Source organism: Zeugodacus cucurbitae, chromosome 4, assembly GCF_028554725.1.
Source record: "Zeugodacus cucurbitae isolate PBARC_wt_2022May chromosome 4, idZeuCucr1.2, whole genome shotgun sequence".
In the NCBI taxonomy this organism is placed as follows: Eukaryota; Metazoa; Arthropoda; class Insecta; order Diptera; family Tephritidae; genus Zeugodacus; species Zeugodacus cucurbitae.
In genome coordinates, this window is record NC_071669.1 from 19,284,760 (window position 1) to 19,307,444 (window position 22,685).

The 22,685-nt window shown below is 37.6% G+C and overlaps 4 protein-coding genes across 6 annotated transcripts; all 4 read left to right on the top strand.

Annotated features, from left to right (window-relative positions):
- Nucleotides 1-3,247: 3,247 nt before the first annotated feature.
- LOC105217609 (serine protease easter) lies at nt 3,248-7,217 on the top strand. 2 transcript variants are annotated; one of them, XM_054228894.1, is made up of 7 exons: nt 3,248-3,382; nt 4,018-4,178; nt 4,243-4,300; nt 5,044-5,181; nt 5,244-5,965; nt 6,164-6,305; nt 6,361-7,217. In XM_054228894.1, exons 1-7 carry the CDS (start codon nt 3,331-3,333, stop codon nt 7,032-7,034), a joined length of 1,947 nt encoding a protein of 648 aa, XP_054084869.1. In that variant the 5' UTR covers nt 3,248-3,330; the 3' UTR covers nt 7,035-7,217. The 2 variants fall into 2 exon arrangements, with proteins under 2 accessions (XP_054084869.1, XP_054084868.1); XM_054228893.1 differs by having other exon boundaries at nt 3,249-3,382; nt 4,003-4,178.
- Nucleotides 7,218-9,912: 2,695 nt separating this feature from the next.
- Nucleotides 9,913-21,083, top strand: LOC105220639 (phenoloxidase-activating enzyme-like). The gene is made up of 10 exons (XM_054228895.1): nt 9,913-10,015; nt 10,593-10,753; nt 10,818-10,875; nt 10,932-11,086; nt 11,152-11,200; nt 11,455-11,609; nt 12,007-12,064; nt 12,190-12,359; nt 19,894-20,047; nt 20,102-21,083. Exons 1-10 carry the CDS (start codon nt 9,964-9,966, stop codon nt 20,824-20,826), a joined length of 1,737 nt encoding a protein of 578 aa, XP_054084870.1. The 5' UTR covers nt 9,913-9,963; the 3' UTR covers nt 20,827-21,083.
- Nucleotides 12,442-13,689, top strand: LOC128921380 (serine protease easter-like). Its single transcript, XM_054228896.1, has 3 exons — nt 12,442-12,583; nt 12,646-12,880; nt 12,946-13,689. The coding sequence occupies exons 2-3, from the start codon at nt 12,766-12,768 to the stop codon at nt 13,632-13,634; spliced, it is 804 nt and encodes a 267-aa protein (XP_054084871.1). The 5' UTR covers nt 12,442-12,583; nt 12,646-12,765; the 3' UTR covers nt 13,635-13,689.
- Nucleotides 15,922-18,891, top strand: LOC114804408 (phenoloxidase-activating enzyme). 2 transcript variants are annotated; one of them, XM_029042667.2, is made up of 7 exons: nt 15,922-16,080; nt 17,223-17,383; nt 17,448-17,526; nt 17,581-17,735; nt 17,801-17,831; nt 18,086-18,240; nt 18,748-18,891. In XM_029042667.2, exons 1-7 carry the CDS (start codon nt 16,029-16,031, stop codon nt 18,754-18,756), a joined length of 642 nt encoding a protein of 213 aa, XP_028898500.2. In that variant the 5' UTR covers nt 15,922-16,028; the 3' UTR covers nt 18,757-18,891. The 2 variants fall into 2 exon arrangements, with proteins under 2 accessions (XP_028898500.2, XP_028898496.2); XM_029042663.2 differs by having other exon boundaries at nt 15,934-16,080; nt 17,208-17,383.
- Nucleotides 21,084-22,685: the final 1,602 nt, after the last annotated feature.

Here is a 22,685-nt window from a genome sequence, read left to right on the forward strand (position 1 = left end):
GCAATGATGAGGGACTTGTAGAGTTTAGTTTTTGTTCGTCGAGAGAGGACTTTACTGTTCAATTGCCTACTCAGTCCATAGTACCACCTGTTGGCATGAGTGATTCTGGGTTGGATTTCAAGGCTGACATTATTATCGGTGTTGATTATCTACAACTTCAAAGTTATGACTGTCAACACTGACGTGGAAGCCAAGACGCAAATGCGCTGATTGTTTGTTTGATGACAGGAGATTCAGATTCGTTATCAAGTCTGGAAAAAGCAGAACTAATGGTGCGGGTGTTGTTTCCAATGATATCGATATCATCGGCGTTTGTGATGAGCGATATTGCTATTTTTGAATCACTGTGATTTAAGTGATTGTACTGAACAGTGATTGTTACTTTCAAACTGATATTGGTACCGAACAAAAGCACTGAACTTCTATAGCTACTGTGATCGAACTCAGATTACTGAACTGCAATTGCGATTGTAAATCACTGATATTTACAAAAATTGATCGCAGTTGCATATGTGATTTTTCAATCACAGTGAAAAAATCACCGGTAGTGAAATATCGCCCATCACTAATCGGCGTACGCCAGCAGCTGTACACTCTTATCGAAAATTGTACCTTCTCTATTTAGCTCTGCAGCTCGTATTATTTTCTCCAGAATCAGGTTAAAGAAGTCACACGATAGTGAGTCACCTTCTCTGAAATCTCGTTTGGTATCGAACGGCTCGGAGAGGTCCTTCCCGATCCTGACGGAGCTTTTGGTGTTGCTCAACGTCAGCTTACTCAGCCGTATTAGTTTTGCGGGGATACCAAATTCAGACATCGTGGCTCGAAGAGGTCCTTCCCGATCCTAATGGAGCTTTTGGTATTGCTCAACGTCAACTTACACAACCGTATTCATTTTGCAGGGATACCAAATTCAGACATAGCGGCATAAAGGCAGCTCCTTTTCGTGCTATCGAAGGCAGCTTTAAAATCGATGAAAAGATGGTGAGAATCGATAGATTCTTCTCTCTCGGGTCTTTTCCAAGATTTGGCGCATGGTGAATATCTGGCCCATTGTCGATTTTCCAGGTCTAAAGCCACACTGATAAGGTCCAATAAATTCGTTGACGGTGGGCTTTAGTCTTTCACACAATACGGTCGACAAAACCTTATATTCGATATTGAGGAGACTTATACCACGGTAATTGGCGCAGATTGTGGGGTCTCCTCCGACCATATTCCAACCATATTCCGGCAATCCATCGGCCCCCGCCGCCTTGTTGTTCTTCAAGCGGGTAATTGCTATTCCAATTTCTTCACGGTCGGGCAATAGAACATCTGTTCCATCGTCGTCGATTGGGGAATCGGGTCCGCCATCTCCTGGTGATGTACTTTCACTGCCATTCAGCTGGCTGGAGAAGTGTTCCCTCCACAAACACAGTATACTCTGGTCATCAACAACTAGATAACCTCTGGGGTCCTATAGGAGTGTGCTCTGGTCTTGAAACCTTCAGTTAGTCGCGGGATCTTTTCGTAAAATTTTCGAGCATTACCGCTGTCGGCCAGCTTGTCAAGCTCTTCATACTCACACATTTCGGCCTCTTTCTCTTTTTGTCTGCAAATGCGTCTCGCTTCCCTCTTCAGCTCTCGGTATCTCTCTCATCCCGCTCGTGTAGCGGTTGATCGCAACATTGTGAGGTACGCAGTCTGTTTTTTCTCCACTGCGAAACGACAATCCTCATCACACCAGCTGTTTTTTACTTTTCCGAAAGCCAAAGGTTTCGATGGCAGTCTGTTTTTTCTCCACTGCGAAACGACAATCCTCATCACACCAGCTGTTTTTTACTTTTCCGAAAGCCAAAGGTTTCGATGGCAGCTGTACGTAAGGAGTTTTATATGCCGTCCCACAGTTCCTTTATACCGAGATGCTGATGAGTGCTCTCAGAGAGCAGGAGTGCAAGTCGAGTGGAAAATCGTTCGGCTATCGTTTGTGATTCTCGATGTCGAACCTTCCTTGTGTTTGTGGACGTGTGCGCTTTTCTACACAGAGACGGGTGCGTATCTTAGCTGCTACAAGATAGTGGTCCGAGTCGATGTGCGTACGCACATCAAAATCGCTGGATACATGTCGTCCATCTATAACAACATGATCGATATGGTTGCGAGTGATTCGATCCGGGGCAGCCAAGTAGCTTGATGGATTTTCTTATGCTGGACTAGTACTACAGACGACCATATTTCGGGCCCCGGCGAAGTCGATCAGCCTCAGATCGTTTGGTGATGTTTCGTCATGGAGGCTGAATTTTCCGATTGTTGTGCCAAAAACACCTTCTTTACCCACCCTACCGTTGAAATCGCCAAGCACGAAACACGGGGGCAGCGCTCCTAGGTACTTTATATGGCCGCTGTAGTAGATGTAACAAGGACCCACCTTCTTCCGTCCTTGTCCCGTCCATCGAATGTCTTGGATTGCGGTGATGTCAGTCTTTCCTCTTACGATGACATCAACCTTCTCACTTTAGCTCACCTCCAAACGAATGTATGTTGGCTACCCAGAGGATACTTGGTCTAAAACCGGAAGTCGTGAGCTGCTTGAGTCATATGCAAAAGAATCGTTCACTCCCAAGTGAATGACAGTCAGAAACTTTCCTTACTTACGTGAACTTCTACATAAGACTCCATCCTCCATCCATACTAGCGGAGGCCATACAATTGACTTAAATAATGGGGGTACCTTATCCAGCCGGTAAACTCATTTTATGGTTTGATTTACTTGACGTATGCACTCGGAACTATTCAGCATTTGGGCGAATAATATTCACTTGGGAACGCAAAACCATAAAGTCGACAACTCTGACGTCGGTTTAATAATGAAAGGCCACGCAGAAAGCAGATATGTACCAAGTTTCGTCAAGACATCTTAGCTTTTACGGACAACCGAATAGACGGATATACGGATTTCAACTCTTCTCGCCATCCTGACCATTTCGATATTATAATAAAGTTTCTTCAAAACCTGAATATGTTTCCACTTCTTTGAGAATTGAATATTGCGACCGCATAAAATGTAAATGTTATACATATATGTATGTATATGAAATTAATAATTTCTCATTTTCGCATAATAATAATATCATTTCAATAATTTCAGTAACATGTTTAAGTAAATATATTAGATATATGAGTAATTATGTAATTGCTTTTAGTGATATCCAAATCACTAAAGCTACCCTATAAAAGAATTTAATTCGCATTAGCGCCACAGTTGATATCAAACCGCTGTGCAAGCTGGAAGCTTAAAACGCGCTAAGAACAGTACTTAATTTTTGAAAAATTCTTGTATTTGCGGGAATGAAATTCATATTATTGTGCGTGCTTGGTTTTGTCATAGGCACTAAAGGAGGTGAGCGTTGGCGACGACTTTTCGATTGAGATAAGAAATTTCGTTATTATATAGATCGTGTGCTTGTGACTACATGAATTATAGTGATAAAAAATACAAAATTCAAATGAATTTTTAGTTCAGCAACTGTGAATCATCGGTGATTTAATATATAGTGATGACGCTATATAACATGAAAAATATAAAGGGTCAAAACTGTGGCTTGTCTTTCTAGTGAAGTGAAGTTGAAATTCCAGATCAGGCTTTTTAGCGTAGAAAATCCTAAATTGTCTAGAAAGCTTGATACGGTTCTGCGTTCTTAGTCGCAAGATGCCATGTAATAAAGAAAAAAGTGTAATGAAGAGTGAAGTGAATAAGCATTCGACACTACACTTCGACATTCTGAGCGCTGTATATAGTTTACTTTTTCGAAGTCCATAACCTCAATTTCTGGCCATTATAAATCGTTTCGACTGTAAATATAGAAGTTTACACCAATCGATCACCGTTTTAAGATGCAAAATCAAATGTTAAATACCGTAACGAGCTTGAATCGAACGTCAAAGTCTAATGAAAAGCCCTTTATCTTTGATGTTCGAACTTTCATGTTCAATTAGTTTTACCTGAATAGTGATTATTAGCCGGCTTCATTACAGATCAATGTATAACACCAGATGATGAAGACGGAGAATGTGTATATATAAAGTCTTGCAAATCTTTAATGGACATCCTGGGGAAACCTGTCGTGACAGACTTGGACAGATATATAATAAGAGCTCATGGTCATGCATGTCAGCACAAGGAGAAATATGCTGCTGTGAGTAATACTTACTAGAGAAAATGAGAGAATCCCAGTGCTAAATGTTTTGTGTAAATTTTAGGTGTGTTGTCCCATCTCCAAAATTATGCCACCAGAGACTGCAACAACGAAGATTTACGGTAAGGTGTTTTTGATTTTAGTATTTATTTAGCACTTTTCATCTGTTGACTTTTAGTACCGCGGATTCAGGAAGGCTGTGCAATCGATCGTTGTATTAGCAAATATAAACTATATGTATATAGAAACTATGCTTGAAGTGAAATCTTTTAATATATTTTCTTAAGTGTGCTGCCCGGAACCGGAACTGCCGGATAATACAGCGCCTCCGCCAGGTTAATGCGGACATACTATGGTTTATTTCTCACCTTGCAGAGAAGTGTGGAAAATGTGATGAAAACCTAATGAGCAATAATGTCCATTCGATATTTACTGATAAGTATAATGCTCGTAATTTGGGAACATGAATTCCATTTAAGATACACATAGTTTTTTGCATGGTCCAAAAGTACACATATCCTGCAGAGTGAGAAAGAAATAATAGGCAGATCCGGACAGCACACCTAAGAAAATATATTAAAAGATTTCAATTCAAGCATAGTTTATATATATATTTGAAAGTACTCGCACTAAATTTATCAGCGTTATTTTTGCACTGTCTATCACGCAAATATTGCCTATCTCCTACTGTTATATTAGGGTTCAAAGCGATTTGTAATAAGACACCACAGTTATATATGCTTAAACAACGATCGACGGCAGAGCCATCCTGAATCGTCGGTACTAAATGTCAAGATCCTGACTTCAGCGAACATCGAAATTTAAGGAAATGTCTTACCTCTATCAAATATACTCTGAATAATAGAACCGGCAGTCGAGGATTTCAGCTTACCACAGCCGCCTTACTGTGGTACAGTGTCCACAGCTCAAGCAGAGTTCGACTCTGGTTCAATTACCTATGAAGAGGAATACCCCTGGACAGCAATGCTGCTATACAAAAATAGTAAGATCAAACTCATTAATATAGATATTAACCGTTATAAGTAATACGACATTACCTTACAGAAAGGAACGAAAAATCGCATATTTATTGTGGTGGCACGCTTATACACGAGCGTTTTGTGCTCACAGCAGCACATTGCCTGCATGAGCAAGAGCCGGAATGGAATTTGACTGGCGTGCGTTTGCGTGTTTGGGCTACAACAGCGATGGAGTATTGTCAAAATCAAGAGACGAGCGATCAACTAGATTGTGAGTCAAAACATATCGACATGGTTGTGAGCAAAATAATCAAACATCCCGAACATGAGTCATTGTATAATGATCTCGCTTTGCTGCAATTGAATGCGGCGGTACGTGCAACGCGTTACATAGCACCGATTTGTTTGCCCTTGGAGACCAGACAGTTCTCGGCAAGCTTTGACAACACGGCAATGCAAATATCCGGTTGGGGCGCGCATATATTCGGTGAAATTGCCGAAGTCAAAATGAAATCCATTACATATATATCGAATATGGAGAAATGCAAGAAGCTCTATTCGAACGGCGTTGCTGAAAATTTGACAGCGCAACATGTTTGTGTGAAGGGAAAGGGCACCGATGATGGCAAAGTTTTAGATTCTGGCGGCGCGCTTATGGCAGTAGTGAATGTTGGAAGAATGCAGTCGTATTTTTTGGTGGGCGTAGAAGCTATCAGTTATGAAGTACCGCCGGAAAAGGGATACCCATTTATCTTTACGCGCGTTAGTCCCTATTTGGATTGGATAAAAAGTGAAATCATTGAAAAGGTAAAATACGAATGGGACAAAACTCCCCTTTGATTTCTTAGATCGAAGATTTTTTGTACATATTTCATTATAAAGGCGTCCTCGTGCTTGTACGAGTAGCTTGGTTGGCTTTTTTTATTTTTTTAAGGAACTTTACTATAAACTGCCACATTATGCTATAAAATCATTATAATACGTCTCTTTCTGTCATATTAATAGGATAGAGATCTTTTACCGACAACAGAAGAATGTGGTAAATACGATGCTATAACAAATCGTATTATTGGTGGTGCTCAAACTGGTATTGAAGAATATCCCTGGACTGCATTGCTTTTATGCGCAAATGAAAAAGGAGACATTGGTAAAAAATAATTCAAAAAAATAATTTAAAAAAATGTAATACATGTCCTTTGTAGCAATAAATTGTGGTGGTTCTCTTATTAATAAATACTATGTTATTACCGCCGCACATTGCACAAAAGAAAATGAATATGAACTTTTTAAAGTTCGTTTGGGTGATTGGCATATAACAGAAGATAAAGATTGTGATGGTCACCTTTGTGGGCCACCTGAACGGACTATAGAGATATCTATAAATAACATACTAAGACATCCAAGATATAATCCAAGAAACTTAGATTATGACGTAGCATTATTACGTTTGAAAGATCGTGTCGAATACACTAGATTTATTAAACCCATTTGTCTGCCAATGGATGTGAGTCTACGTGGGAAACGATACGATGGAAATAGTGCCACTATAGTCGGTTGGGGTCTTACAGAAATGAATCAATTAAGTGATATTAAGTTAAAGGCTACTGTGCAGATTATATACGGAAACAATGGCAAAAAGTTTAGAGTACGCGATAGTAAAATATATGCCACTGGTAACGGCAATGATTCCTGTCGTGGCGATTCAGGCGGACCACTTATGATCAAGGAAGAGGTAAATGAAAATAAAAATTGGTATCTAATCGGCATAATTTCATACGGAAACTTAAATAATACATGTGGAACTGAGGAGTCTATTGGTATTTACGCGCGCGTCAGTTCCTTTTTGGATTGGATAAACGATACCATAAGAACTTAATCAATATTATTTATAATTCGAATAAAACTATAGTAACCAAATATTAATACTTACGGGTTAATTTTGAAAATAATTGTAATTTTCGCCAATATAATTTATTATAACAGTATACATATGTATAACGCGTGTTTTTGAGATATATAAAACTATAGTTTTCAATAAAGTGCAATCATTTGAAAGAAATGTTAAGTGATTTATTACTACGCAAAATTTATGACATTTCGAACTAAATCTGGCACGCATGTGGGTTTTCAGCCGTAACTGTTATACTAGCTTCTTCTTCTTGACTGGCGTAGACACCGCTTACGCGGTTATAACCGAGTCCTCAACAGCGCGCCACGAATCTCTCCTTTTAACAGTTTGGCGCCAATTGGTAATAACAAGTGAAGACAGGTTGTTCTCTACCTGGTCCTTCCATCGGAGTGAAGGTCTCCCTCTTCCTCGACTTCTACCAGCGGGTACTGTATCGAACACTTTCAGAGCTAGGGCACTTTCGTCCATTCGAACAACATGACCTAGCCAGCGTAGCCGCTGTCTTTTTATTCGCTGAACTATGTCAATGGCGTCGAATAACACATACAGCTCATCATTCCATCGTCTGCGGTGTTCGCCGTTGCCAATGTTTAAGGGAGCCTAAATCTTCCGCAAAACCTTTCTCTCGAAAACTCCTAGTGCCTTCTCATCGGATGTTGACATCGTCCAAGCTTCTGCACCATAAAGTAGGACGGGAATGATGAGGGACTTGTAGAGTTTAGTTTTTGTTCGTCGAGAGAGGACTTTACTTTCAATTGCCTACTCAGTCCATAGTAGCACCTGTTGGCATGAGTGATTCTGGGTTGGATTTCAAGGCTGAGGTGTTGATAATCTACAACTTCAATGTTATGACTGTCAACACTGACGTGGAAGCCAAGACGCAAATGCGCTGATTGTTAGTTTGGTGACAGGAGATTCATCTTGTCCTCGTTCACCACCAGACCCATACGCTTCGCTTCAGAAGTCATACTGTAGTGAGTCACCTTCTCTGAAATCTCGTTTGGTATCGAACGGCTCGGAGAATTGACGGAGCTTTTGGTGTTGCTTAATGTCAACTTACACAGCCGTATTCATTTTGCAGGGATACCAAATTCAGTCATAGCGGCATAGGGGTAACTCCTTTTAGTGCTATCGAAGGCAGCTTTAAAATGGACAAAGAGATGGTGTGTGTCGATCCATTTTTCACGGGTCTTCTCCAAGATTTGACGCATGGTGAATATCTGGTCAATTGTGAATTTTCCAGATCTAAAGCCACACTGATAATGTCCAATCAGTTTGTTGACGGTGGGCTTTAGTCTTTCCCACAGTACGCTCGATAAAACCTTATACACGATGTTAAGGAGGCTTATCCCACGGTAATTGGCGCAGATTGTGGGGTCTCCCTTTTTGTGAATTGGGCAGAGTACACTGAGATTCCAATCGTCGGGTATGCTTTCTTCCGACCATATTCCGCAAAGAAGCTGATGCATGCACCTTATCAGCTCTTCGCCGCCGTATTTGAATAGCTCGGCCGGCAATCCATCGGCCCCCGTCGCCTTGTTGTTCTTCAAGCGGGTAATTGCTATTCCAATTTCTTCACGGTCGGGCAATAGAACATCTGTTCCATCGTCGTCGATTGGGGAATCGGGTTCGCCATCTCCTGGTGTTGTACTTTCACTGCCATTCAGCAGGCTGGAGAAGTGTTCCCTCCACAAACACAGTATACTCTGGTCATCAACAACTTGATCACCTCTGGGGGTTCTATAGGAGTGTGAAACCTTCAGTTAGTCGCCGGATCTTTTCGTAAAATTTTCGAGCATTACCGCTGTCGGCCAGCTTGTCAAGCTCTTCATACTCACGCATTTCGGCCTCTTTCTCTTTTTGTCTGCAAATGCGTCTCGCTTCCCTCTTCAGCTCTCGGTATCCTTCCCATCCCGCTCGTGTTGCGGTCGATCGCAACATTGTGAGGTAGCCAGTCTGTTTTCTCTTCACTGCGATACGACAATCCCCATCATACCAGCTGTTTTTTTTTTGACTTTTACGAAAGCCAAAGGTTTCGGTTGCAGCTGTACGTAAGGAGTTTGATTTCACTCATCTTCACCACTAAGGTAAACTTTACCCAAAACAATACCGCTCACTTAATTTTGTTAAGATATTTCATATACATTTCATTGAAATCGGTAAATTAGTTAATGACACATGGTTTTAGACGACGCCACGCCCATTTTCCATTTTTTTCTGAGTGCAAGGAAGCTGCCATTTGTTATGTAAAATTTGATGTTTCTGAGGTTTTTCATTAGTGAGATAATGCACTTTTAGTAATGCTCAACATAACCTTTATATGGGAAGTGGGCGTGGTTATTATATGATTTCATCTATTTTCATGGTGTAGGATGGGGTACGTATGAATAATGACTGCAGAAAGTTTGGTTTATATAGCTTTATTCGTTTGCAAGATATATACAAAAAACTTATTTGAGGCTGGACCACGCAGAAAGCAGATGTGTACCAAGTTTCGTCAAGATATCTTAGCAGACGGCCGTACGTATATCAACTCTTTTCTTCATCCTGATCATTTTGATATTATAATAAAGTTTCTTCAAAACCTGAATATGTTTCCACTTCTTTGAGAATTGAATATTGCGACCGCATAAAATGTAAATGTTATACATATATGTATGTATATGAAATTAATAATTTCTCATTTTCGCATAATAATAATATCATTTCAATAATTTCAGTAACATGTTTAAGTAAATATATTAGATATATGAGTAATTATGTAATTGCTTTTAGTGATATCCAAATCACTAAAGCTACCCTACAAAAGAATTTAATTCGCATTAGCGCCACAGTTGATATCAAACCGCTGTGCAAGCTGTGTATTTTATATTTTAGAAATCTTTTATTTACGGGAATGAAATTCATATTATTCTGCGTGCTTGGTTTTATCATAGGCACTAAAGGAGGTGAGCGTCGGAGACGACTTTTCGATTGAGATAAGAAATTTCGTTGTTATATAGATCGTGTGCTTGTGACTACATGAATTATAATGATAAAAGTGAATGATAAAAAATACAAAATTCAAATGAATTTTTAGTTCAGAAACTATGAATCATCGGTGATTTAATAAACATCATATATCAGGCTTTTTAGCGTAGAAAATCCTAAATTGTCTAGAAAGCTTGATACGGTTCTGCGTTCTTAGTCGCAAGATGCCATATAATAAAGAAAAAAGTATAATGAAGAGTGAAGTGAATAAGCATTCAACACTAAAAATACTGTACTAATCAAAATTTCTGGGCGCTGTAATAGTTTACTTTTTCGAAGTCCATTACCTCAATTTCTGGCCATTATAAATCGTTTCAACTGTAAATATAGAAGTTTACACCAATCGATCACCATTTTAAGATGCAAAATCAAATATAAAATACCGTAACGAGCTTGAATCGAACGTTAAAGCCTAATGAAACGCCCATATTTTTGAAGTTCGAACTGTCCAATTAGCTTTACCTCAGTAGTGATTATTAGCCGGCTTCATTACAGATCAATGTATAACGCCAGATGATGAAGACGGAGAATGTGTATACATTAATACTTGCAAATCTTTAATGGACATCTCGGGGAAACCTTACAAGACAGACTTGGACAGATATATAATAAGAGCTCATGGTGATGCATGTCAGCACACAGAAAATAAAGAAGATGTGAGTAATACTTACTAGTGAAAATGAGAGAATCCCAGTGCTAGATGTTATGAGTAAATTTTAGGTGTGTTGTCCCATCTCCGAAATTATGAAGCCAGAGACTACAACCATGAAGATTTACGGTAAGGTGTTCTTGATTTTAGTATTTATTTAGCACTTCTCATCTCTTGATTTTTAGTACCGCCGCTACAGGAAAGCTGTACAGTCGGTCGTTGCTTTAACATATATAACTGTAGTGTCTTATTACAAATCGCTTTGAATCCTAATATAACAGTAGGAGATAGGCAATATTTACGTGATAGACAGTGCAAAAATAACGCTGATAAATTTAGTGTGAGTACTTTCAAATATATATAGAAACTATGCTTGAATTGAAATCGTTTAATATATTTACCAAGTTGTGCTGCCCGGAACCGGAACTGCCGGATAATACAGCGCCTCCGCCAGGTTAATGCGGACATACTATTGTTTCTTTGTCCCCCTGCAGGGATGTGTGGAGAATATGGTGAAAACCACTATGAGCAATATGTTCCATTCGATATTGGCTGATAAGTATAATACCATTAATTTCAGAACATAAAATCCATTTAAGATACACGTGGATCCTTTGCATGGTCCAAAAGTACATATTTCCTGCAGGGTATTCATAATACTTTTGTTGCTCAGACTAATATTTGTGCATACGTCATATATTCTTTCAGAGCATCTAGAGTGTGTAGCACCAAAGGGCGCACCTGGTATCTGCATGGCTCCCGAAGATTGCATACCAATATCAATAATTCATAGAAAGGATACACAGACACAAGAAGATATAAAGTTTTTACTTGATAGCGCATGTCCCACCCAAGATGAGCTGGTGTGTACAAAATGTCCCTCCTATAGGTGAAATATAAAAAAATAATTAAAGAACAAGAGCAAAGATTATTATAAGAGGAACTAGATGTGTAGTAACTAACTGTAGTAGTCTGTCCTGAACACGACATATTGAGCACTGTCGAAGCAAAAGATGAAAACGATTATTTATGGTTATAAAGAGGAAATTGTTATATCCGTATTAAATTTGAATTCAATTTTATTCTCCCACAAATTTGTGTACCATACATTCATTGGTAGAATATAGGTTATAGGAGTTTGTACCAGTATCTCTTAAGGAGTTTTGATTCTTATTGAAGTATTTTTCATGACCAATATGGTGAAGACTTCTTATTACTACGCTAACTTCTTTTCGCTTTACTAAAACATATTTCTTTCAGTATTGTTGTCCTACAGTGGTTTCTACCGAAACGGAAGCGCCAACTACTACAACGACAGGTACTTATCTACAATTGAAATTAATTAATATTTTTCATAGTTATAGCGGGGTTAATTTGGTGTGGCCTCTTTAGAAACTATAAAAAATTCAATGAACATTTTGAATTACATTTCCAATTTTTAAGCTGCTCCTATAGTGGAAACATGTGAAACACCTAATGGTACTAACGGCACTTGTATTTCCGTTATACACTGTGAACCGCTGATGCGTATCCTACAGAAAACTGATTTTTTTGCAAATGATGCCCAATATCTGAATGCTAGCTTTTGCGGTGATGCCGCTAACTTCCCAAAAGTGAGTAACAAACACATACATACATATTTTCACAGTCATTTATTATATCTATTATGCCACTAACAACAGGTTTTGCTGCCCAGAGACCCCGGCAGTCGAAGAATTTAGTTTACCACAACCGCCTTACTGCGGCACAGTGTCCACAGCTCAAGCAGAGTTCGACTCTGGTTCAATTACCTATGAAGAGGAATACCCCTGGACAGCATTGCTGCTATACAAAAATAGTAAGCTCAAACTCATTAATTTAGATATTAACCGTTATAAGTAATACGACATTACCTTACAGAAAGGAAAGAAAAATCGCATATTTATTGTGGTGGCACACTTATACACGAGCGTTTTGTGCTCACAGCGGCACATTGCCTGCATGAGCAAGAGCCGGAATGGAATTTGACTGGCGTGCGGAATGGAATTTGACTGCGATGCTATAACAAATCGTATTATAGGTGGTGCTCAAACTGGTATTGAAGAATATCCCTGGACTGCATTGCTTTTATACGCAAGTAAAAATGCATCGATTGGTAAAAAATAATTCAAAAAAATAATTTAAAAAAAAATAATAAAATATAATTTATGTCCTTTGCAGCAATAAGATGTGGTGGTTCTCTTATTAATAAATATTATGTTATTACCGCCGCACATTGTACAGAAATAAATGGCGCACCTCTTATTAAAGTTCGTTTGGGTGTTTGGGATATAACAGAAGATGAAGATTGTGATTATCGCCGTTGTAAGCCACCCGAACGGACTATGGAGGTATCTGTAAATAACATAATAAAACATCCAAGATATAATCCAAGAAACTTAGATTATGACGCAGCATTATTACGTTTGGAGAATCGTGTCGAATACACTAGATTTATTAAACCCATTTGTCTGTCAATGGACGTGAGTCTACGTGGGAAACGATACGATGGAAATAGTGTCACTATCGTCGGTTGGGGTCTTACAGAAACGAATCAATTAAGTGATATTAAGTTAAAAGCTACTGTGCAGATCGTTAAAAAGGAGTTCATATTGGGAAACAATTGCAAACAGATTAGAGCACGCGAATATAAAATATATGCCACTGGTAATGGCAATGATTCCTGTCATGGCGATTCCGGTGGACCACTTATGATCGAGGAAGAGGTAAATGACAATAGAAATTGGTATCTAATCGGCATAATTTCATACGGAACCTTAAAGAATATATGTGGAACTGAGGAGTCTATTGGCATTTACGCGCGCGTCAGTTCCTTTTTGGATTGGATAAATTATACCATAAGCACTTAAACAATATTATTTACAATTTGAATATGTAAAACCATTGTAACCGTAAATGTATAAATGTTAATAAATAGATATATATTAATAATAATAACAGAGCTATTAGTCATTCGCAAAATTGTTATTTAATGAGTCAATACGCTGTTATCAAATTCATTTGTTTTACGTACATATACGTATGTATGTATATATAAATACTAGGGTGATGCCCTGCTGCAATAAGCGATTAGAAAGTTCAAAGTAAAATCTATGTGTTTCACATTATTCAATAGATGCAATCGCGCTTATCTTTATCCCTCTCTGTCTATAAGTGTATATGGTATATATGCATTATTCCTTCAATTTATTTGCATTATTTTTTGCCGTATGAAGATTGCTAAAGTTAGACGATCTATAGAAGTCTACACCACACGTCATAATTGTGTTCAATCCGAGCAAAGTTCGTTTATAGTATCATCGATATTGCGACATTTTGCTCTTAAGGACCACCCTAATGCATGTGGAATATCACTTATTTCCTCCTGAAATAATTATATAATTATTATTGAAATTATATGTATGTATAAGAATTATTATATATGAGAGCGGTCCAATAGGTACTTAGTTTTACTGCTGGATGGCGGCATTATAGCAATAGAAATTTATTTTCGTAAAGTAGTTTTTTACCAAGTACAGAAACGTGTGGAATGGGCGTGTTTTACGAATTTTTGGTAAAATAGAAGAAAAATAGTATAAGTTTGATACTTATTTAATTATTTTTAGAAAGCAAATCGTGAAGTGAAATCAGAGACTTGCTTGCTTGCGACTTATAAAAGGGTTTAACCAAGCTTCATCGGATCGCACCACGGTTTTTGAGGTGCAGCGAAAGCGACCATCATAGGGGATAACATGACAGAAGTCTACGATTTCGTATTGAAAGTAAGACAGAGTAGACAAAAAACTAAAAATAGCAGCTAATTACAGCGTTCTAATATACTGAATTATATATGTATGTACAAATACGGCGAAGATGAACGAGTTCAGTCCGACTTATTTTTGCTCTCGTCGCTCGTCGCTTGCAAAAAGTCGAGTCAAATGAGGATGTAATCACACCACAGAGGCCTATTTTGGATACCTCCATAAAACGTACTTTCAGAAGTGTGCATAAAAATCGAGCATTACAGAGTGAACTGAGCGGTTATATTTAACCCTTTCGAACCTGAAAGCAACCAGCGGGAAACTTCCTGATTTATTGATTACTATAGCTTTAGTATAGGTCTTAAAAGTGGAAAATTTTGAAGTGGAGTCTCTACCCCCTCTAGGAGGGCCTAAGGGGGGTGGGACATATGTGTCCATTCCGTTGTTTTGAGCGGGACGTATAAGTCCCGTTGGGTCTCTATATCACATAACTCAATAAAAACTAAACAATATGTTGGATATTTTTTTATAAACTAAAAATCATTTATTTCATTTATTTTGAAGGAAAAGTTAGTAAAACTGAAATTATATTTCATAAAAATATTAGATAAATCATCGTTTATGATAAGGTGCGAAATAATTCTTACATAGTGAAATTTGACACTCTTCACATATCGATTTAGTGCGTTTTTCAATATTATTGAGGCGACAACCAGCACATCTTCGTCTTGTGCCTCCTTCAATTGGTAAATGAGTAGCGGTATTCATATAAGTCTTCTTCTTTTTGGAAATGCAACCAGACCTTCCACTGCGAACATTGGCTGCCGTTTTCTGACCTTTATCAATGAGCTCTTCTGCTAAAACTACTAGAAAATCAATCAATGGCGTCTTCTTACGACGTAACTCTGAATATATTATCCATGAATTTACAACAGACATCATCAAGAGACGATAAAAAACTTTTTTCCACCACTTATTGGATTTTCGGTTCAAATCATATAAGCCAGCCATTTGATCCAGTCTATCGACTCCTCCCATAATCTCGCGATGAGCGTCTTCTGTTTACAATTTTAGCACAAAAAAACACAGAGCCGTTACCTGAACTTCAAAATACCAGACGGGAAGGTTTTAAATGAGTTTAAATGGAAAATTAAGAATTTAGTTATGAGAAAACTTTTTCTGGTATGTGGGACACATACATCCGAAAGGGTTAAAAACAAAGTGCCAGTTCTCCCCAATAAAATCGTGTTTTTATAGGCTAAGAGATTATTGAATCCCCCTCGTATTTCATATTAACTGATAAGAATTGCATATTTATAATTTTATATATGTACATACTTTATTAAGTATATAAGAAATATGTAAATACTTGTGCGGAAATCCAAATCTCCAAATCTTAAGCTTGTGTATTTAGCCGGCGCAGTTCATATTAAAACGCTGTGCAAGCTAGACTTAAAACGCGCTTCAAAATTATTAATTAAAAAAAAACCTTTATTTGACGGAATGAAATTCATATTATTGTGCGTGCTTGGTTTAATCGTAAGCACTAAAGGAGGTGAGCGTCGACGTCAAAAGATAAGAAATTTTGTTGTTATATAGATCGTGTGCTTGTGACTACACGAATTATAGTGATAACGAATAATAAAAAAAAAAAACAAAAAAAAAACAAAATTAAATTGAATTCGCAAGAACTTTAGGATCAGCGATTATGATTCACCGGTGATTTAATATTAATATATAGCGACGACGCTATATGATCTGACAAAGTTTTCACGAAAATGTTGTGAAAGATATTAAGGGTCAACACTGTGGCTTGTCTTTCTAGTGAAGTTATGTTGAATATCAGGCTTTTCAGCATGTGCTAAATCATCTGGAAAGCTTGATATGGTGCTGCGTCCTTAGCCGTTAAAGCCGTCATATAATAAAAAAAAGTCTAACGATGATATGTAAATAAGCAATCAACACTAAAAAAACTGTATTAATCTAAATTTCTGGGCGCTATATACCATTTATCATTTCGACGTCCACACCCTTAATTTTTGGCCATTATGAATCGTTTCTACTGTAGCAATCTACGAAAGAATGATACAATTTTCAACAAAAGTATAGAAGCCTGCATCAATCGATCACCTCTTTAAAGACCTCAGTTGCGACAGTTCCGACTAAACAGAAAGCTAACTGAATTTATAAAAACCTTAATAACCCAATTAACTAATTAATAAATTGTGAATACATTTAATCGCTTTCGTAATCACCGTATATAAAATTAGCGAAATCGCAACTAAAATTGCTACTGTGATCAATCACTGCACTGCTATACTGCTATTGATACAGTTATCGAACTCAATGTATTAAATTGCTGTTATCGAACAAAACTTCTACAAGTACCGTGATCGAACTCAAATTATTGAACTGCAATTGTGATTGTAATTTACTGCTATTTACAAAAATTTTTCAGTCACTGTGAAAAAATCACCGGTAGTGAAATATCGCTCATCACTAAATGGGACTTTCTAGACGAATCCTTTAACTAGAACACTCATAACGCATCAACTTCAGTTTGATTTTTTTTTTTTATTTTTAAGTCTAAGGCGTACCTTATAGAGAAAACGACAGGGCTCTCTGAAGTACAGTTTATTTCATGTCACTTTAAATTAGTTTTACTTTAGTAGTAATTATTAGCCGGCTTCATTACAGATCAATGTAAAACGCCAAATGATGAAGACGGAGAATGTGTAAATATTCAGACTTGCAAATCTTTATTGAACATCTCGGGGAAACCTTTCAAGACAGACTGGGACAAATTTATAATGAGAGCTCATGGTGATGCATGTCAGCACACGGAAAATAAAGAAGATGTGAGTAATACTTACTAGTGAAAAATAGAGAATCCCAGTGCTAAATGTTATGAGTAAATTTTAGGTGTGTTGTCCCATCTCCGAAATTATGAAGCCACAGACTACAACCATGAAGCCAGAGACTACAACCATGAAGATTTACAGTAAAGTTCTTGATTTTAGTATTTATTTAGCACTTCTCATCTCTTGATTTTTAGTACCGACGAATCAGGAAGGCTGTACCGTCGATCGTTGTGTTAGCATATATAACTGTAGTGTCTTATTACAAATCGCTATGAACCCTAATATAACAGTAGAAGATAGGCAATATTTACGTGATAGACAGTGCAAAAATTACGCTGATAAATATAGTGTGAGTATTTTCAAATATATATAGAAACTATGCTTGAATTGAAATCTTTTAATATATTTTCTTAGGTATGCTGCCCGGAACCGGAACTGCCGCCAGGTTAGTGCGGACATACTATTGTTTCTTTCTCCCCCTGCAGGGATGTGTGGAGAATATGGTGAAAACCACTATGAGCAATATGTTCCATTCGATATTGGCTGATAAGTATAATACCATTAATTTCAGAACATAAAATCCATTTAAGATACACGTGGATCCTTTGCATGGTCCAAAAGTACACATTTCCTGCAGGGTATTCATAATACTTTTGTTGCTCAGACTAATAATTGTGCATACGTCATATGTTCTTTCAGAGCATCTAGAGTGTGTAGCACCAAAGGGCGCGCCTGGTATCTGCATGGCTCCCGAAGATTGCATACCAATATCAATAATTCATAGAAAGGAGAGACAGACACAAGAAGATATAAAGTTTTTACTTGATAGCGCATGTCCCACTCAAGATGAGCTGGTGAGTACAAAATGTCCCTCCTATAGATAAAATATAAAAAAATAATCAAAGAACAAGAGCAAAGATTATTATAAGAGTAACTAGATGTGTAGTAACTATTAATGTCTGTCCTGAACACGACATATTCAGAGATTCTCCTTGAGATCTATAGCAATAAAGCTTGAAAACAACGCACTGACAAAGCAAAAGGTGAAAACGGTTATATATAGGTTATGCAGTCTGAAAGAGAACCTGTTTTAAACATAGAAAACAGGTTAGTGCGGACATACTATTGTTTCTTTCTCCCCCTGCAGGGATGTGTGGAGAATATGGTGAAAACCACTATGAGCAATATGTTCCATTCGATATTGGCTGATAAGTATAATACCATTAATTTCAGAACATAAAATCCATTTAAGATACACGTGGATCCTTTGCATGGTCCAAAAGTACACATTTCCTGCAGGGTATTCATAATACTTTTGTTGCTCAGACTAATAATTGTGCATACGTCATATGTTCTTTCAGAGCATCTAGAGTGTGTAGCACCAAAGGGCGCGCCTGGTATCTGCATGGCTCCCGAAGATTGCATACCAATATCAATAATTCATAGAAAGGAGAGACAGACACAAGAAGATATAAAGTTTTTACTTGATAGCGCATGTCCCACTCAAGATGAGCTGGTGAGTACAAAATGTCCCTCCTATAGATAAAATATAAAAAAATAATCAAAGAACAAGAGCAAAGATTATTATAAGAGTAACTAGATGTGTAGTAACTATTAATGTCTGTCCTGAACACGACATATTCAGAGATTCTCCTTGAGATCTATAGCAATAAAGCTTGAAAACAACGCACTGACAAAGCAAAAGGTGAAAACGGTTATATATAGGTTATGCAGTCTGAAAGAGAACCTGTTTTAAACATAGAAAATTATTGTATCCGTATTAAATGTGAATTAAATTTTTTTTGTGTGAGAGTTCTTAAATAGGTGACTGTGACTTCGTTAGGAACATTAAGACTCATTTTCGAGTTTTTACCGGTTTCATTCAGGGAATTTAAATGCTTACTAGAGTGTTTACCAAGAATAAACGTTTAACACGTATGCAAATAGCTAGGAAGCCAATATGGTGAAGACTTCTTATTACTACGCTAACTAATTTTCGATTTACTAAAACAATTTTCTTTCAGTATTGTTGTCCTACAGTGGTTTCTACCGAAACGGAAGCGCCAACTACCTCAACGACAGGTAATAATCTACAATTGAAATTATTTAATATTTTTCATAGTTATAGCGGGGTTAATTTGGTGTGGCCTCTTTAGAAACTATAAAGAATTAAATTAAAAGCACCGCAGACTTTTCGAGCTACCCTATAATTAGTATAAGATTCTTATTCCGAAATGAACATTTTGAATTACATTTACAATTTTTAAGCTGCTCCTATAGTGGAAACATGTGAAACACCTAATGGTGCTAACGGCACTTGTATTTCCGTTATACACTGTGAACCGCTGATGCGTATCCTACAGAAAACAGATTTTTTTGCAAATGATGCCCAATATCTGAATGCTAGCTTTTGCGGTGATGCCGCTAACTTCCCTAAAGTGAGTAACAAACACATACATACATATTTGCACAGTCATTTATTATATTAATTATGTCACTAACAACAGGTTTGCTGCCCAGAGACCCCGGCAGTCGAAGAATTCAGTTTACCACAACCGCCTTACTGCGGCACAGTGTCCACAGCTCAAGCAGAGTTCGACTCTGGTTCAATTACCTATGAAGAGGAATACCCCTGGACAGCAATGCTGCTATACAAAAATAGTAAGCTCATACTCATATATTAACCGTTATAAGTAATACGACATTACCTTACAGAAAGGAAAGAAAAATCGCATATTTATTGTGGTGGCACGCTTATACACGAGCGTTTTGTGCTCACAGCGGCACATTGCCTGCATGAGCAAGAGCCGGAATGGAATTTGACTAGCGTGCGTTTGGGTGTTTGGGCTACAAATGCGATGGAAGATTGTCTAAATCAAGCGTCAAACGATCAACTAGATTGTGAGTCAAAGCATATCGACATGGTTGTGAGCAAAATAATCAAACATCCCGAACATGAGTCTTTGTATAATGATCTCGCTTTGCTGCAATTGAATGCGGCGGTACGTGTCACGCGTTACATAACGCCGATTTGTTTGCCCTTGGAGACCAGACAGTTCTCGGCAAGCTTTGACAACACGGCAATGCAAATATCCGGTTGGGGCGCGCATATGTTCGGTGAAATTGCCGAAGTCAAAATGAAATCCATTACTTATATATCGAATATGGATGAATGCAAGAAACTCTATTCGAACGGCGTTGCTGGAGATTTGACAGCGAAACATGTTTGTGTGAAGGGAAAGGGCACCGATGATGGCAAAGTTTTAGATTCTGGCGGCGCGCTTATGGCAGTCGTGAATGTTGGAAAAATGCAGTCGTATTTTTTGGTGGGCGTAGAAGCTATCAGTTATGAAGTACCGCCGGAAGAGGGATACCCGTTTATATTTACGCGCGTTAGTCCCTATTTGGATTGGATAAAAAGTGAAATCAGCGGAATATAATTATGTATGTGTCGATGTTGTAATGCTGAATTTGAGCTGGATCAAAATTTAAATAATATAATAATAAATGGCTTAAGTAGCTATTTGAAATTTTCGGTATAATAATTTGTTATGTTTATCTATGTGGTAACGTCAAACGTAAATTTTTTCAACCATGTCATCTCATTAGAACCTTTAAATCATTTCTATAATCGATTGTAATATTTTGAATTTTTAATTCATTTTTAATAAATATGGCAACACTTTTAGAACACACATATATTGTAATTAATTAATTAAATTCCCAAATTATTTTTATTTTTATAATATTTAAATGTAATTTTAATTGAGGTGGCAACATAATTTCATGCTATATTTTATCAAAAAAAAAAATAAATAAAATAATCTTTGAATTCATATACTATTTTTACTTTTTATTTAAATATTTAATAAATGTGGCAACACCTTAATTTCATACATTTATTTCAACAACTCTTTTTTTAACTCAAGTAACACATCAAACGACGAAATATCTCCTGTCATCAAGCAAACAGTCGGCGCACTCACGTCTTGGCTCCCACGTCACTGTTGACAGTCATAACTTCGAAATTGTAGATAATTTCGTATACCTGGGAACCAGTATCAACAACACCAACAATGTCAGCCTCGAAATCCAGCGCAGAATCACTCTCGTCAACAGGTGCTACTTTGGACTGAGTAGACAATTGAACAGTAAAGTCCTCTCTCGACGAGCCAAAATCAAACTCTACAAGTCTCTCCTTATTCCCGTCCTGCTTTATGGTGCAGAAGCTTAGACGATGTCAACATCAGATGAGACGACACTAGGAGTTTTCGAGAGGAAAATTTTGCGCAAGATTTATGGTCCTCAGATCATTACCAACGGCGAATACCGCAGACGATGGAACGATGAGCTGTACGAGTTATACGACGACATTGACATAGTTCGGCGAATAAAAAGAGAGCGGCTACGCTGGCCAGGTCATGTTGTCCGAATGGACGAAAACACTCCAGCCCTGAAAGTGTTCGATGCAGTACCCGCCGGAGGCAGCCGAGGAAGGCCTCCACTCCGTTGGAGGGACCAGATGGAGAGCGACCTGGTTACACTTGGAATCTCCAACTGGCGCCGAACTGCGAAGGAAAGAGAGGAGTGGCGCGCTCTCATCGATTCGGCTATAACCGGCTAAACGGTTGAACGCCAATCACATACATACAATACATCAAATTTTAAATTTATAGTTTCTTACAATTTTTTTTAAATATTTAAATGAAATTGAGTCGATCTACCAATTTGTCTATTGTTATAATTAAAGCATATTAAAAAAAATTAAATGCAATTAAGCTGGCGAATTTTGAATTCGTGATACTTTCAAACTGTTTTCAAATAAATTCAGGTGGCAACACTATTTAAAATAGTTGCAATTTTGTTTGATTAGGGTTCAATTGATTAGGGGTTAAGATTGTTAGGGTTCCTTTCCACATATTTTTACCCTATTTTACGAGCTTTTTCTCATAATTATATGTTCGTCTTGATATAATATGATGAATGATGTTCCAAGTTAAGACCTCTATTCCACGACAGTCAGATTTACATAACCGGAACGGAGTCGGAGTTTTATTCAACCACTGAGTGTCACTGGGCGACTTTTCTCAAAATTATTTGGAGATTTTTTTCTGTCGCTACAACAACAATAAGGCCACTATCATAAAAATATAGTATTTTCCATAACTTTTTGCCTTTCGCTGAAGCGAGTGATTGTCATATTCCCGACTAGAACTAATAACTCATGAATTGATGGTCTACTGTCAGCTCCCTCAAACTCGTGCAATGACTTGTAAAATTTAGTTGTTTTTTGTAAAAT

What these genes read in the sequence shown, in the direction of transcription:
- LOC105217609 (XM_054228893.1), top strand. Translation starts at nt 3,331, where the DNA reads ATGAAATTCATATTATTGTGCGTGCTTGGTTTTGTCATAGGCACTAAA. An exon ending in TGCAACAACGAAGATTTACG is followed by an intron (nt 4,301 to 5,043) that starts GTAAGGTGTTTT and finishes TCTGAATAATAG; the next exon opens with AACCGGCAGTCGAGGATTTC. An exon ending in AAAGTGAAATCATTGAAAAG is followed by an intron (nt 5,966 to 6,163) that starts GTAAAATACGAA and finishes TCATATTAATAG; the next exon opens with GATAGAGATCTTTTACCGAC.
- LOC105220639 (XM_054228895.1), top strand. Translation starts at nt 9,964, where the DNA reads ATGAAATTCATATTATTCTGCGTGCTTGGTTTTATCATAGGCACTAAA. An exon ending in ATAACGCTGATAAATTTAGT is followed by an intron (nt 11,087 to 11,151) that starts GTGAGTACTTTC and finishes ATATTTACCAAG; the next exon opens with TTGTGCTGCCCGGAACCGGA. An exon ending in GCCAACTACTACAACGACAG is followed by an intron (nt 12,065 to 12,189) that starts GTACTTATCTAC and finishes CCAATTTTTAAG; the next exon opens with CTGCTCCTATAGTGGAAACA.
- LOC128921380 (XM_054228896.1), top strand. Translation starts at nt 12,766, where the DNA reads ATGGAATTTGACTGCGATGCTATAACAAATCGTATTATAGGTGGTGCT. An exon ending in AAGTAAAAATGCATCGATTG is followed by an intron (nt 12,881 to 12,945) that starts GTAAAAAATAAT and finishes TGTCCTTTGCAG; the next exon opens with CAATAAGATGTGGTGGTTCT.
- LOC114804408 (XM_029042663.2), top strand. Translation starts at nt 16,029, where the DNA reads ATGAAATTCATATTATTGTGCGTGCTTGGTTTAATCGTAAGCACTAAA. An exon ending in AATCGTAAGCACTAAAGGAG is followed by an intron (nt 16,081 to 17,207) that starts GTGAGCGTCGAC and finishes AGTAATTATTAG; the next exon opens with CCGGCTTCATTACAGATCAA. An exon ending in TACAACCATGAAGATTTACA is followed by an intron (nt 17,527 to 17,580) that starts GTAAAGTTCTTG and finishes CTTGATTTTTAG; the next exon opens with TACCGACGAATCAGGAAGGC.